The sequence below is a fragment of the Protobothrops mucrosquamatus genome, unplaced genomic scaffold (genome assembly GCF_001527695.2).
Source record: "Protobothrops mucrosquamatus isolate PMUCROS unplaced genomic scaffold, P.Mucros_1.0 scaffold2914, whole genome shotgun sequence".
Taxonomy (NCBI): Eukaryota; Metazoa; Chordata; class Lepidosauria; order Squamata; family Viperidae; genus Protobothrops; species Protobothrops mucrosquamatus.
In genome coordinates this window covers 82,010-96,354 of record NW_015388940.1, presented here as the reverse complement: position 1 = coordinate 96,354, position 14,345 = coordinate 82,010, and the positions used below count along the sequence as shown (strand labels likewise).

The 14,345-nt window shown below is 35.8% G+C and overlaps 1 protein-coding gene across 1 annotated transcript in view; it reads left to right on the top strand.

Annotated features, from left to right (window-relative positions):
• Positions 1 to 1,130: 1,130 nt before the first annotated feature.
• SASH1 (SAM and SH3 domain containing 1) overlaps positions 1,131 to 14,345 on the top strand; it is a 66,001-nt gene continuing 52,786 nt past the window's right edge. The window contains exons 1-3 of the mRNA XM_015825988.2: positions 1,131 to 1,194; positions 2,600 to 2,712; positions 3,673 to 3,774. Coding sequence (XP_015681474.1) covers positions 1,176 to 1,194; positions 2,600 to 2,712; positions 3,673 to 3,774 — 234 coding nt within the window. The 5' untranslated portion in view covers positions 1,131 to 1,175. The remainder of the gene's footprint in view (positions 1,195 to 2,599; positions 2,713 to 3,672; positions 3,775 to 14,345) is intronic.

Here is a 14,345-nt window from a genome sequence, read left to right as displayed (position 1 = left end):
TTCTGAAGAAAGTGCAGTTGGTCAGTATGCTTCCTCTTATTTTCTTTTTTTTTTTAGGGGTGGGGGGAAGCTTTGCTTTGAAAAAGCTATAACAAAATGTATGCGAAGTCACGATTCTCAAAACACATACAATAAATTCCTTTGTTCTGCTACTTGCACTTTTCCCTCTAAAAGAACTTTTGCCTCCAAAATCCTCTTTTAGCTTTTAAAAGTTACAAAGGCACTGAAAAAAGGGACTTATGACCGTTTTTCATGCTTACGACCGTCGCAGATCCCCATGGTCCCGTGATCAGAATTCAGATGCTTAGCAACTGACTCATATTTATGACGATTGCAGTGTCCCAGGACCATGTGATCATCTTTTTTGACCTTCTGACAAGCAAAGTCAATGGGGAAGCCAGACTCAATTAACAACTGTGTCACTAGCTTAACAACTGTGGCAAGAAAAGTCATAAAATGGGGCAAAACTCACTTAACAATTGTCTCACTTAACAACAGAAATTTTGGGCTCAATTGTGGTCATAAGTCAAGAACTGCCTGTAGTGTTTCCTTATGTCTGCGATCAATTATGTTGAGTCATACTAAACCCAGAAGAATAGGAGGTGTCTTTATTTAATTGTTGACCATATTCTGCTTTTCCGTAAATTATGGATGTCAGTTGTTCTTTGCCATACCCTTGGCTTTTTCCTTTTCTATTTCTTTTTTAGCAAAGGTCTTCGCTGCTTAAAACCAAACCTATTGGAGCCTTTTGGTTTCCTTTTAACTCTGTACTTGTTTTAATAAAGAAAATCAGAAAGTGGACCTTAACCAAATGCTGGGCATCACTAGTTTATAAATGAAATTTCAAAATAATAAACAGAAAACAAAATATATTATAGACTTTTAATCTGGATTTTAATTCATGGAATTTTCCAAAATAACTGCAGCGATGTAGCTTCATTAAAAAGGAACCCTATATGTTATTTGTTTATTCCAAATATTCTGATAGCCTTCCTTATTCAAATATAATAAATATTTATGACAGCTCATTTAAAACTGACGTTTTTGAAGCTGAATGATGATAGTGGTTTTCTTTTCTTATTGAGTGCATATATTTAAAATCTTTAGGTAAAGTAGATTGGAAAAAGAAGAATAAATACTTCTGGCAAAACTTCCGAAAGAATCAGAAGGGACTAATGAGACAGTCTTCAAAAGGTAAAAATTTTAATGAAGTTCTTTTTTCATTATTAAATTGGGAAAGAAGGTTTATATAGCTGTTGGGCCCTTAAGCAGGATTTATGTACTCAGCTTTAATCTTTACAAGGATGGTCATAATTATTTTATAATGCTCTGTGTTCAATGAGTTCCAAAGTATTAGAAAACTGGGTTATCTACTATACTATCTCTTATTAACTCTGAGCAAAGCTTCAGGTATTTTTTGTTATCTCTTAGAACAATTATATGCTGAATTATCATGGGATAAAGCTCTTTTCTAACATAATTATTCTATTATTATTCTACTATTATTCTATTATTATTCTACTATTCACAAATTGGGTCTCTTGGAGGAAAAAAAAAGTCCTTTAGCACCCTTCCATTGGAGGGGTCAGCTAAATCAGGGAGTATCTGAATTTAGATCCAGCCCACAAAACTTCATGTTTCTCTACTTTCGTTATGCAGATACAGTCATATAGACATCCCCAGAGTAGGGTCAAGGCAACTGACAAAATGGGCATTAGGACTTTATAAAGCAAGTCCTGGTTTATATAGTTACAACCACATGTGAAAAATCGGGGTTTGTTTTCTCACGTCACAATACATATATTGTTATTTTTGTTCATTATCTCAATTTATACTGTCTTCTGCTTTGATAATTCTGTATTGATTTTATGATTTTAATGGACCAATAGCATCTTAGGCAAATTTGTCTATATCTGATAGTTTTAAGAAATATACAATTTTATCATAAAATAAAATAGTCCATCTTCTCTTGCATAAGACTGCCTTCAAAAGTATATATTGGGTAACCCTTGATCAATATTATTAAAACATGCTTTGGTTTGGCACTATGGGTTAAATTGCTCCAGTTTTATAAAATTTACATCTCATCTTTCATACAAGACATTAATCATGTAGATGTTGGAATCAAAGATGCTAAACCTATTAGCGCTGTAATGTTGATAAAATTGTCATAATGTCATGCAGCCCAGACAATTTGCATAGTTTCCATATTCAGATTGGGCAAAAATTTGCATACTGAGCATAGTGATGTCATAACATGATATTAACATAATATCCTCAATAATTCTCTGAAAGTCACATAAACATCATTATTTTCCCGAATCATTGCAAATCATATACACATCAAATGAAGCATTCCATACAGAGGAGTTAAAAATAGCAATTTTCTATCTCCAGTGTCATTGCTCATTCTGAAATGTTAAGATCATTGCAGTTTTCAAAACTTAAATAAAGAGGTTAAAATGTGAATAAGTGGGGAATTAAGTAGCATGATTAAACATGGCAAATTCACTGGGAAAATCATACCTTATTGTGCTTGACTCACATTTCTTTTGAACCAAAATACCTTTATTCTTTCATCTTTCCTATTTATCTCCAGGGGAAGATGTTGGCTACGTGGCAAGTGAAATCACAATGAGTGACGAGGAGCGGATCCAGCTAATGATGATGGTCAAGGAGAAGATGATTACTATTGAGGAAGCTCTTGCAAGGGTACATAATGCAAATACGTTATATGTGCTAGGGACAAATGATAGGCCTGATTACATCAGTGAATCACAGAGTCTTGTGCATAGCATCCATAATTATGAGAATCAAACAAATACAGGGAATTTCTAAATACTGTAGCTGGGTTTATGGATCAGATAGACATTTCTGTCTTTTCTAACCAGGAAACAGAATCCTGAATGAACACATTTCTAATGTAAAGTTCTTAATGTAAAAAACAAACAAACCTGGAAACATTAATTCTATTCTTTAATGTTAATCTGAACAATAAAAGTTACTATATATTTTACATTTATAGCAAATATCCTCACAATGGATGAAATTTTAGACAAGACTATTTTTAGCTCTGCAATTATACAGTATGTAACTAAAATTCCCATTCGTATAAAACTCTTTCTCCACTGAGGATTAATTTTCTAGATTGGTTTGTGTGTGTGAGTATGTGTGTGTGTGTGTACACATGCACATATGTGTGCACTGTTTTTCAAAACAGTCTAAACAAAAGTTCCACTGTACAGTAATTTTAAAAAAGATGTGTTATAAACGCATTAGAAATATATACATACTTGAATAATATTTGCATTAGACAAGTATATACAATTGTAACTTTGTTGTTTTAATGATATGTCTTTGTTGTATTTTTCAGTTATTTGATAGAGCACTTTTTATATATTTTTCCATCTTTTTGGCAGTGTATATAATAACATTGTCACTATCATTTTTATGTTTTGCTCTTTTTTCTTTTGTTATTAATTAATAAGCAATATAAATAATTAAATAAACATCTAAAGAACAAAGATATCTTCATAACTGTTTTGCATTTATATTACCAGAGCCTTAATTTCTCCAATAATTATTTGCTTGTAAAAAAAATTAAACTAAATAAATATATTTTTAGCAAGTGAAAAAATTGAGGGATTACTCTTTTTTTTATTTTCATTTCAGCTTAAGGAATATGAAGCTCAACATCGGCAATCAGGAAACATGGATGCATCTGAATGGTCTGATAGTCCTTATCCAACTTTTGATGTTTCTTCCAATTGCAATGTAAGTCTCTATGATTCTACCAAGTACATGGTTACTGTATACTTTTAAAAACTTACAGTAGTAAAATATCATTAGAGGAATGGAAAATAAAAAAAGACCTTCGAACTACAGGTAGTCCTTGACTTACGACTGTCCTTAACTGACTATTTGAAGGTATTACAAACCCTCCAAAAGGTACTTATGACCCAGATTAGAAGGTCCAATGGCCTCTCCCATGCATGACACAAATGCATTTTGGGCAATTGATAACTGGCCTACAGGGTCAGTTAAATTAGAAAAATGTGGGATAGACAGCATCACCGCCAGATGGATTTGTAATTGGCTGACAAACCGTGCTCAACGAGTCGTCCTTAATGGTACTACGTCTACATGGAGGGAAGTAAGCAGTGGGGGTATCACATGTTTCCATCTTAGGCCCAGTACTCTTCAATATCTTCATAAATGACTTAGATGAAAGAGTAGAAGGGGAACTCAAATTTGCAGATGACACTAAGCTGGCAGGAATAGCCAACACCCCAGAAGACAAGCTCAGGATCTAAAAAGACCTTGAAAGACTTGAACAATAGGCCCTATCCAACAACATGAAATTTAATGTGGAGAAAAGCAAGGTTTTAAACTTAGGCAGGAAAAAACAAAGGCATAAGTACAGAATAGGCTCAAAAACAGTAACAGTGAGGGGGAACTTGGAGTCCTAGTTGACGATCACTTAACATGAGCCAGAGTGTGCAACAGCAGCCAAAAAAGCTAATACAATAGTTGGTTGTATAAACAGAGGCATAAAATCAAAAATCAGGCCACACCTGGAATACTGCGTCCGGTTTTGGTCACCCCATTACAAAAAAGTTGTTGAGACTTTGGGAAAAAGAAGAGCAACTAAGATGATTAAAGGCCTGGAGACAAAAACATACGAAGAATGTTTGCAGGAATTGGGTATGGGCAGTTTAGAGAAAAGAAGGACTAGAGGTGACATGATAGCAGTATTCCAGTATTTGAGGGGCTGCCACAAAGAAAAGGGGGTCAACATATTTTCCAAAGCACCAGAAAGCAAGACAAGAAACAATGGATGGAAACTAATCAAGGAGAGAAGCAACTTGGAATTAAGGAGAGACTTCCTAACAGGACAATTAACCAGTGGAACAGATTGCCTTCAGAAGTTGTAGGGGCTTCATCACTGGAGGTTTTTAAGAAAAGACTGGACAGCTACCTATCTGAAATGATATAGGGTCTCCTGCTTGAGCAGGGGATTGGAGTAGTCACTAGAAGACCTCCAAGGTCCCTTCCAGCTCTATTCTGATTGATTGATTGAGATGGCAGCATAAAAATTTAATAAATGAATTTATAGTCATTTGCAGCATCCCATGCTCATATAACTGCAATTTTATTTTTTGCTGGAAACCAGTGTTTACTTCTTATCATAGGCAATAGATTCATTTAAGGACCATGTCATTCACTTAAATGACTGCTGCATTCACTTAACGGCCAATGGAAAAAATGGGTCAGTTATGTGGGTGCTTTGAATTATGATTGTCATGAAATACAAATGGAAATTACAGTCGTAGGTCAAGGACTACCTATAGAAATATAAAAGATAAATTCCACTAGGATTGAATGTTGGTTTTTTTTTATTTCAGAGAGGTTTATGGTAGAACTGGACATGAGCAAAAGCTAACCAGTTTTTATCTTTCTCTCCAAAGACCCACCAGATGAGCTGGGTTATTGTACTTATTTTTAAAGGCAGTCAAATATCTTTCCAGGTTTTTTATTTTAATTTCAAAGAGTTTTTTAGTTTATTCTAGCACTTCTTGAAAGGAAGGTCACCATAAAAGTAGTAAAAGTAGTAAAAGTTCTATTTTACCATTTCTGAAATATAATAATGTGAGCTATTTCTGCAAAGGGGTTTTGTAGCTGCTGGACAGATTCACATATGTACAGATGAGCACTTAAAAAAGAAAGAAAAAAGAAAAGAAATTTGCCGTCAGTACATGACATACTGAAAGGATTTAATTAATATTGAACTTGCTTCTTCTTCTTCACCTTCTGTCATTTACAGTTTTTCTCATGGCAAATTGAAATGTTTGGTCTCTGACTGAACTTAAAAAAGAACTAGCAAGGGAGAGGCACCCCTCATCCCTATATCTGCAGTAAGGCTGCTCTCTGTTACTATATTGTTAATTATAGGCTCCATTTAGACCAGTCCATCTCTGACTTTCTAGAACAGGGGTGTCAAACTGCCTCATCCCTATATCTGCAGTAAGGCTGCTCTCTGTTACTATATTGTTAATTATAGGCTCCATTTAGACCAGTCCATCTCTGACTTTCTAGAACAGAAGTGTTAAACTGCCGGCCCGCAGGCCGATTGCGTCATACGTAGGCTGCGCCCACCCCAGCTCTGGCAATGCAAAAAAAGTCACGACACGTCATGTGATGCGGCGAGTTTGATACCTATGTTCTGGAATAAGCCAAACTGGCAGCTGCATTGTATTCCGATAGATTTATTTCAGTATTCTGATAGCTCCGTGACCAATTTGTAGTTTAGGGAGCTTTTTCACACGTTTCCTAGTGTGTGTTCTCTAAGACAGGGCTTTTCAACCAGTGGTATGGGTACCACCTGTGGTACATTGGCACCTGGTAGGTGGTACGCGACCATCCTAGAAAAGTGATAGCGGGGGAGGGGAATGAGCTGAACTGGTGGCAGCACCGCACAAGCCTGAGCGAGAGATGGCTGGAGCTGCAGGGCTGTCAGGGCTCAGCGGAAGCGCCAGGATCAGCGCCAGGTTCCAGCTGGAGCTCGGCGCTGATCATGGTGCTTCTGCTGAGCCCTGAAGAAGCACCAATCAGCTGGAAAGCAGCACTGATCCTGGCACTTCTGCTGAGCCCAGAAGAAGCGCCGATCGGCTGGAATGTTGCAGCATCTCCAGGGTCTTGGGATTTACATTCAGATGCTTGGCAACTGATTCATATTTATGACGGTCACAGTGTCCCAGGGTCATGTGAAGTGACCAAAACCTGCTACAACCACCCAGCAGACAGGGGGAATAAAAACCAAACACCCCCCACCCCCTCACCTCTGCTGCCAATCCTCAACAGAAATGCTAGGCGACTGGTGGTACTCGGATGTTGCCATATCCTAAAAGTGGTACAATGGGTGAAAAGCCCTGCTCTAAGAAGAGGTAGTATGTCATGGTGTAAGTCAGGCTGACTCTTCATAAATATTTTATTATACTTCCTTTGAGTTTACTCCTAGTACTAACTAATGATTAATTTAATCATGATGAGTTCAATAAACTACAATTGATTGTGTTTGTATAAGTTAAGCCATAAGCCATGGTTTATAATCATAATGATTAGGTTCACTCAATATGTCAAGACAAAACAAAGCACATAGCCTTATGATTTAGCATAAAGCATGAGCCCAGTTCTGCTTTTCAAGGAGTACTTAGCAGATCATAATTTGAAGGAATTTAAAAACCATAATTCATCTCTAATGACCTTTTGACCTATTTTACTTCCAGGAATCAGTGAATCTAGTCTACTGCTCCAGACTTTAATGTCCACAAATAAATTGTACATTTCATAAAGGGGCATGAAAAGCAAATTAAAATGGTAGGAGTGTGATCTGTAAAGCAAAATGTCCAATTCGAAATATGTTGATTCAGCAATAAACCTTCAGTGACTCCAGTACAGCAGCCAAACAGATAACAACAAGTATTTCCACTCCATGCAGCACCTTGTCATTATCCTGTCAATGGCAGACACATAAACAAACAAAAAAGTTCATCTACAGGTGAAAGGGATGCCACATTTCAAAGTCCAAAAATCTTTCTTGGAACCCAAAGAATGTAAAGGCAGGAAGTACTCCAATTTATTTCAGAGATTGTCAACCCACAGTATCAGTCAAGGTAGAGCTGGTGTTCTAATTATAATTAATAATAATATAGCCCTGTCAGTGTGTGTGACGTGTTATGAGTAACAAGAAAACAAGCCTCTCTCTGAGAAAATATTTAACACACACACACACACAAATTCAACCCAGATGAAATACGGGGGAGGAGAAAGGTAGAAGGGAAGATTACAATGCTAATGTTAATGGTGTAAATATATTGTCAGTTTTGCTTTTCAGTGGTTCTCTCTGCTGGTGCCTTATGAAACTTCTAATAAGATCACAAGTTATTAGTCAAGTAATATCTGCAAATATAAATATAATTAAATAACAGAGGCAGGGAAAACCATTACCAAAACAAAACATCATCAAAAGCAGATTGGACTCAATATGTCGTGATAATCCTTCTAAAAGACAATAAATATGTATCTGCCTTGATTCAATTTATCTCTATATAGATTTATTTATATCTATACATAAATTTGTCTTAGTGAAATAGTAGCCTTAAGGCAGTTTAAAAAAGTGAGGAAGGAAGAGGGAAGTAGGTAGGAAGGTGGAGGGAGTGTGGATGCAGGGGGGGGGAACGCCGATTATTTCGGAATAGGTTTTTTATGTGTTTGTTTTTCTAATGAAATGCACCATATTTGTATTATTTGTTTATATTTTATTTGAAAAATTAATAAAAATGTTTAATAAAAAAAAGTAATACTAATATTAGCTTCAGTCTTAAAATTTACCTTTTTTTAAAAAAAAATCTCACAGTCAGTGCCAAAAAGTAATACATTTTTCCTCCCTCTTATTGCCAGCTTTTAAATATATTTACAGTAAATTAATATAAGATTGCTTCTTGTTTTTCTTTTTAGCTACATTAGTTCTTTCATTTTTCTTTCTATCTCTTCCCATGTTCAGTACTTACAGAAGAGTCCATAGCTGGTATCTTCTAAAGTTTCCATCTTGGTGGAGAATTCTAGTAATTACAATCTCAAAAACCTCTTCATTGGGGAATGTGAGAGTAGCATAAAGCAGCATGGTATGATTAAGTGGCTAAATAGTATATAAAATCTAAATTATATAAGAATTAAGTACGCATTCAACAAGAAACATGCTCTGTTTTTGTTGGGGATGGGTGGAGGGAGAAAAGCTAATTCTTTACTCCATTCCTCACTCAGAGAGAAAATTTTACTTGTATAGTACTTGAATACCTTTTCCCACATCTGCGATTAAAGGAATCAACATAATAGAAGTCTTCAAGCCTTCCAGATGTGCTGGATCACAAATCCAATCATTTGCTCCGCCAGGGCACAGAGAATTAGGTTAGAGAAGGCTGAATAATGACAGATACATTGTTCTCCTCCTCAGGAGGGGCTTATGAAAAGCTTTAAGATGGTTCAGAGTGCAATTCACTAGGTAGTTTGCATTAGGTAGGGTCACTCAGGGAGCAAAGTTATGGCCAATATCCAAAGCAATCCTGCATGAACCAAAATGTCTCTCTGACAGTGCATTTTGCTGTCATGCTTGATTCTGAGCCATCGAATGAAAACAGGATAATAGATCCTTGCCAATGAGATTTAAATGGAATTGGAAGTTAATAATATGTTCAGACTACATCTGTGCAGCTACAGCTTAATTGAGCTCCAGATCCAAGGGCTCTGGACAGAACAATAGAGCTTCATTAACACTGTTTTTCCACTGTCTTGGCCTGTAGTTCCTTTCTCATTTCCCTACGTGTGACAACTTCCAAATTCTCATTTTATATTCAGTGGGAAAATCAAGGCTTAACAAGTTGAAACAGCCAGCAGGGGATGCTGTAGAAGTAGAAGTAGTGAATTTCTTGGACCTCTGCCTCATCTCACAGGAACATCCATACAAATCAAAATTAAAACCCTCCTCATTTTGAAATGTGCATTTCATTGCTCCGTAGAGAGAGAGAGAGAGAGACAAAAAAAATACCGTTTTCAGTATTTCCAAACCTGGTACTTTCTAATTTTCCTATGCTGCCTGGGGTTGATGGGAATTATAGTCCAAGCCATTGGAAAAGCATCAGGGTAGGCTACATAATATGGAGGGTTTTCAATGAGGTCCCATCTGCCAAGTATGTGTTATTTCTTTTTTGTTACTTTTTAGGGTGATTTCACTCTGTAACTTAATGAAACTATTTTTAAAAAAGAAATGAAAGAATGGCTGCATTATATAACTTATAAAAGAGTTTTAAGCTTATGACTTTAAATATTGATCAGTCAAATGTGCATACAGTATTTGTGCGGTGATCTTAGAACATATTTACCCCATGTGGCATGTAAATATGAAATGATTAGATAGTTCTGATGAAATTGGTTTAATGGTTAATTCTACAATAGTTTGTTCAAAAAGAGAACTAGCTTTCTATAACAGTACAGAATTCTGTAGTGTCTCTCTGTGTGTGTACATGCATATATACACACCCCAAAAATCAAGAAGGAACTTATTTGGTAAATGCTTTTTAAATATGTGACTGGAGCCAATCTTTTGAAACATGTTTCAAACATGTTTCAGAACTGGTGCAAACTGATTGAAGAAATTCTGTTACTGTTTAAGTACTAGATGAATGCAGAGCTGAACTATGTGAAGTGGGTGTTCTCCCATTTCTTAAAGACCTGGAAAATTGATGCAATTTAACAAGTAGTTGGATTAATTTTGTCAATTACATAATTTCAAACTCAAATACTGTAAAACTAATAAGTAAATTCTGTTACTTTTTGGAACTGTATGGCTACTCATTGGTTTGGATAGCTTTTTAAAAAAGTTCTTAGCAAATATATCTAATTTAAAGGAATATAACTCAGGACCTGAACAAAGCTGGTGAATGTAAAGATGTTTAGTTTAGTTTTCTGTACTTGATCTTGTTTCTTAAAAAAAGTGATATAGTGATTTACAACCACCACCACCCCAAAAAAAAAACCTAAATTCAAATCCATTCTCAACTATGGAAGACAACCTTGGGCCCAGCCTCTTTATAAGGGTTATTTTGGAATAGGAAGCATCCACTATTTTGAGCTCTTGTAACATTTGGATGAGATTCTTGGGGGGTTTTTTTTGGGGGGGGAAGCCTCATTACCCAATAAAACCAGGACAAGACTGTTAACCATTCTTTGAGTAATGCTCAGTTTTGTATGTGTGTCTATGTATTCTAAGACAGTTTTCTGTTTCTTAGCATTTCAAACTCTTTTTGCAGAGGTGCAATAGTGTTTTATGAGCTGCTCTTCCCCACCCATTTTTCATTCATTGAAATTCCACCGACAATTATTAAGGAACTAGGGGGTCAGAAAGTGTCAGTAAACCTCTGGTGCAAGAAAAGCTGGCATTGTTTCCCTCTTCCTGTCTTTGTGCTGAATAGATTTAGTTACACTCGGTAACTTCTTCCTCTCTTCCGGAGGGGGAGAATTATATGGGCAAAAAGTAGCCAGTGGATTGTGTTTTAATTCCTTTCCCCCATTTTCTTCATATAGGAAATGGCTATTAGTAAAACGAATGCTCTATCAAGTTGTGTGGCTCCCAAATCCGATCACTTTGTGCAGAGGGTAAAGTCCAGTATTATTCACTTTAAGGCCTAAAATTTAGAGTTACACAGCTGAAAAGAGCAGCCCTCAAGGGAGAATTATTCAGAACAGAGTATTAGACTTCTTAAATGCCAAAGCTGGGAAGTCATCAAGCCTGTCACATAATATTCAAAAGATGTGTTTCCCCCGTTGCAAAGGGAGAAAAGAACAGGAAGGGCTCCTCTCTGTGGCTACTATATATGTCGCAAACCAGCATGCTGAGTTTTTCTGATCCTTTCCTTTCCCTTACTTGATGTCTTTTTTGAAGATAAGTGCTTTGCTCGGTCAGCCATATTTTTACCGTTTGATTAAAATATAATTTTCTAACAGCTTTCTGTTTCCTCTGAACAAGATGCAGGGATTGTGAAGAGTTTTTTCCCCCCTAGGAGTGTGTATTTGTTTTTACAAACCAATTATCTAAGCAAGTGAGCGTAGGGTTTGGTCAAAAAAGACTATTTGACGGCAGATGAATACTACAGTTAGTTAAATAAAGTAAGAAGCCACAATGCCTCTTTAAAATGGACTAGCAAGTCCTTCCACTTTTCCCAAGTTTAGCTTGGAAATCTAGAATGGCTAGTACAGAACATGTTTATATATTGTCCATGTATATCTCTGAAATAATTTGAATCCAATACTTAGAGAAGGTTGCTTTTGTACAGGCAAGAACAACCAAGCCTTGATCTAGATAAGTAGGCAAATAAATGATTGGATTCTCCAAATATATTAGATCTGCTTCTCATTTTAACCAAGCGACAAGGTAGTTGAGAAATACATGGATTACAATACCAACCAATGGTTTGCAGTAATCTATGGTTTCTGATCTGCTGCTCTGAATAGTTTGGGACCAATTTTAGCAGAGATTGTTCTTGTTCTTCCAGGTCTTGTCTTGATTTCAGCAGTTTTGTTTAACTTCCTTTTTTTTTTAACATTGTTTGCCAGCTGACTATGTTGCTAGCTGAAAACGTCTTTGTTTTTCTCCTGCTTTGTAAGAATAAATTGTATTCATTTTCAAGTCCTCACACAGCTGCTTAGAAAAACCGATGTACATTGAAAGTAGACAAAAGCCCAGTCCCAGCCTTAGAGGGTCAGAGTTTTCATTCATCTGTAGAACTGTAGGCCTAACAGGTCGGCCACTTTTTGGAATCTGTGAACAACTGTATATGAAAAGTAAGAATACATTCACATTTGCAGAAATGTGTAAAGATTATATATAGCCTTTGTTTACTTAAGGATTGAGTGAATTGTACCATTTAAGTTTCTCCTTAGTTTTAGATTGCTTCTCTCCTTGGTTAGTTTCCATCCGTTGCTTCTTGTCCTGCCTTCAGGCGCCTTGGAAAATAGCTTGACTCCCTCTTCTTTGTGGCAGCCCCTGAAATATTGGAATACTGCTATCATGTCCCCCCTCATTCTTCTCTTCATTAAACTAGACATACCCAATTCCAGCAGCCGTTCCTTATATGCTTTAGCCTCCAGTCCCCTAATCATCTTTGTTGTACAGAGAAGAGCAACAAAGATGATTAGGGGACTGGAGGCTAAAGCATATAAGGAAAGGCTGCTGGAATTGGGTATGTCTAGTTTAATGAAGAGAAGGACGAGGGGGGACATGATAGCAGTATTCCAATATCTCAGGGGCTGCCACAAAAAAGAGGGAGTCAAGCTATTTTCCAAGGCGCCTGAAGGCAGGACAAGAAGCAACGGATGGAAATTAACCAAGGAGAGAAGCAACCTAGAACTAAGGAGAAATTTCCTGACAGTTAGAACAATGAACCAGTGGAACAACCTGCCTCCAGAAGTGGTGAATGCCCCAACACTGGAAGTTTTTAAGAAGAGACTGGACAGCCATTTGTCCGAAATGGTATAGGGTTTCCTGCCTGAGCAGGGGGTTGGACTAGATGACCTCCAAGGTCCCTTCCAACTTTATTATTATTATTATTATTATTATTATTATTATTATTATTATTATTATTATTATTATTATTATTATTATTATNAATTATGAGAATCAAACAAATACAGGGAATTTCTAAATACTGTAGCTGGGTTTATGGATCAGATAGACATTTCTGTCTTTTCTAACCAGGAAACAGAATCCTGAATGAACACATTTCTAATGTAAAGTTCTTAATGTAAAAAACAAACAAACCTGGAAACATTAATTCTATTCTTTAATGTTAATCTGAACAATAAAAGATACTATATATTTTACATTTATAGCAAATATCCTCACAATGGATGAAATTTTAGACAAGACTATTTTTAGCTCTGCAATTATACAGTATGTAACTAAAATTCCCATTCGTATAAAACTCTTTCTCCACTGAGGATTAATTTTCTAGATTGGTTTGTGTGTGTGAGTATGTGTGTGTGTGTGTACACATGCACATATGTAATAATATTTGCATTAGACAAGTATATACAATTGTAACTTTGTTGTTTTAATGATATGTCTTTGTTGTATTTTTCAGTTATTTGATAGAGCACTTTTTATATATTTTTCCATCTTTTTGGCAGTGTATATAATAACATTGTCACTATCATTTTTATGTTTTTATCTTTTTTCTTTTGTTATTAATTAATAAGCAATATAAATAATTAAATAAACATCTAAAGAACAAAGATATCTTCATAACTGTTTTGCATTTATATTACCAGAGCCTTAATTTCTCCAATAATTATTTGCTTGTAAAAAAAATTAAACTAAATAAATATATTTTTAGCAAGTGAAAAAATTGAGGGATTACTCTTTTTTTTAATTTTCATTTCAGCTTAAGGAATATGAAGCTCAACATAGGCAATCAGGAAACATGGATGCATCTGAATGGTCTGATAGTCCTTACCCAACTTTTGATGTTTCTTCCAATTGCAATGTAAGTCTCTATGATTCTACCAAGTACATGATTACTGTATACTTTTAAAAACTTACAGTAGTAGAATATCATTAGAGGAATGGAAAATAAAAAAGACCTTCGAACTACAGGTAGTCCTTGACTTACGACTGTTCTTTACTGACTATTTGAAGGTATTACAAACCCTCCAAAAGGGTTGACCTAGATTAGAAGGTCCAATGGCCTCTCCCATGCATGACACAAATGCATTTTGGGCAATTGATAACTGGC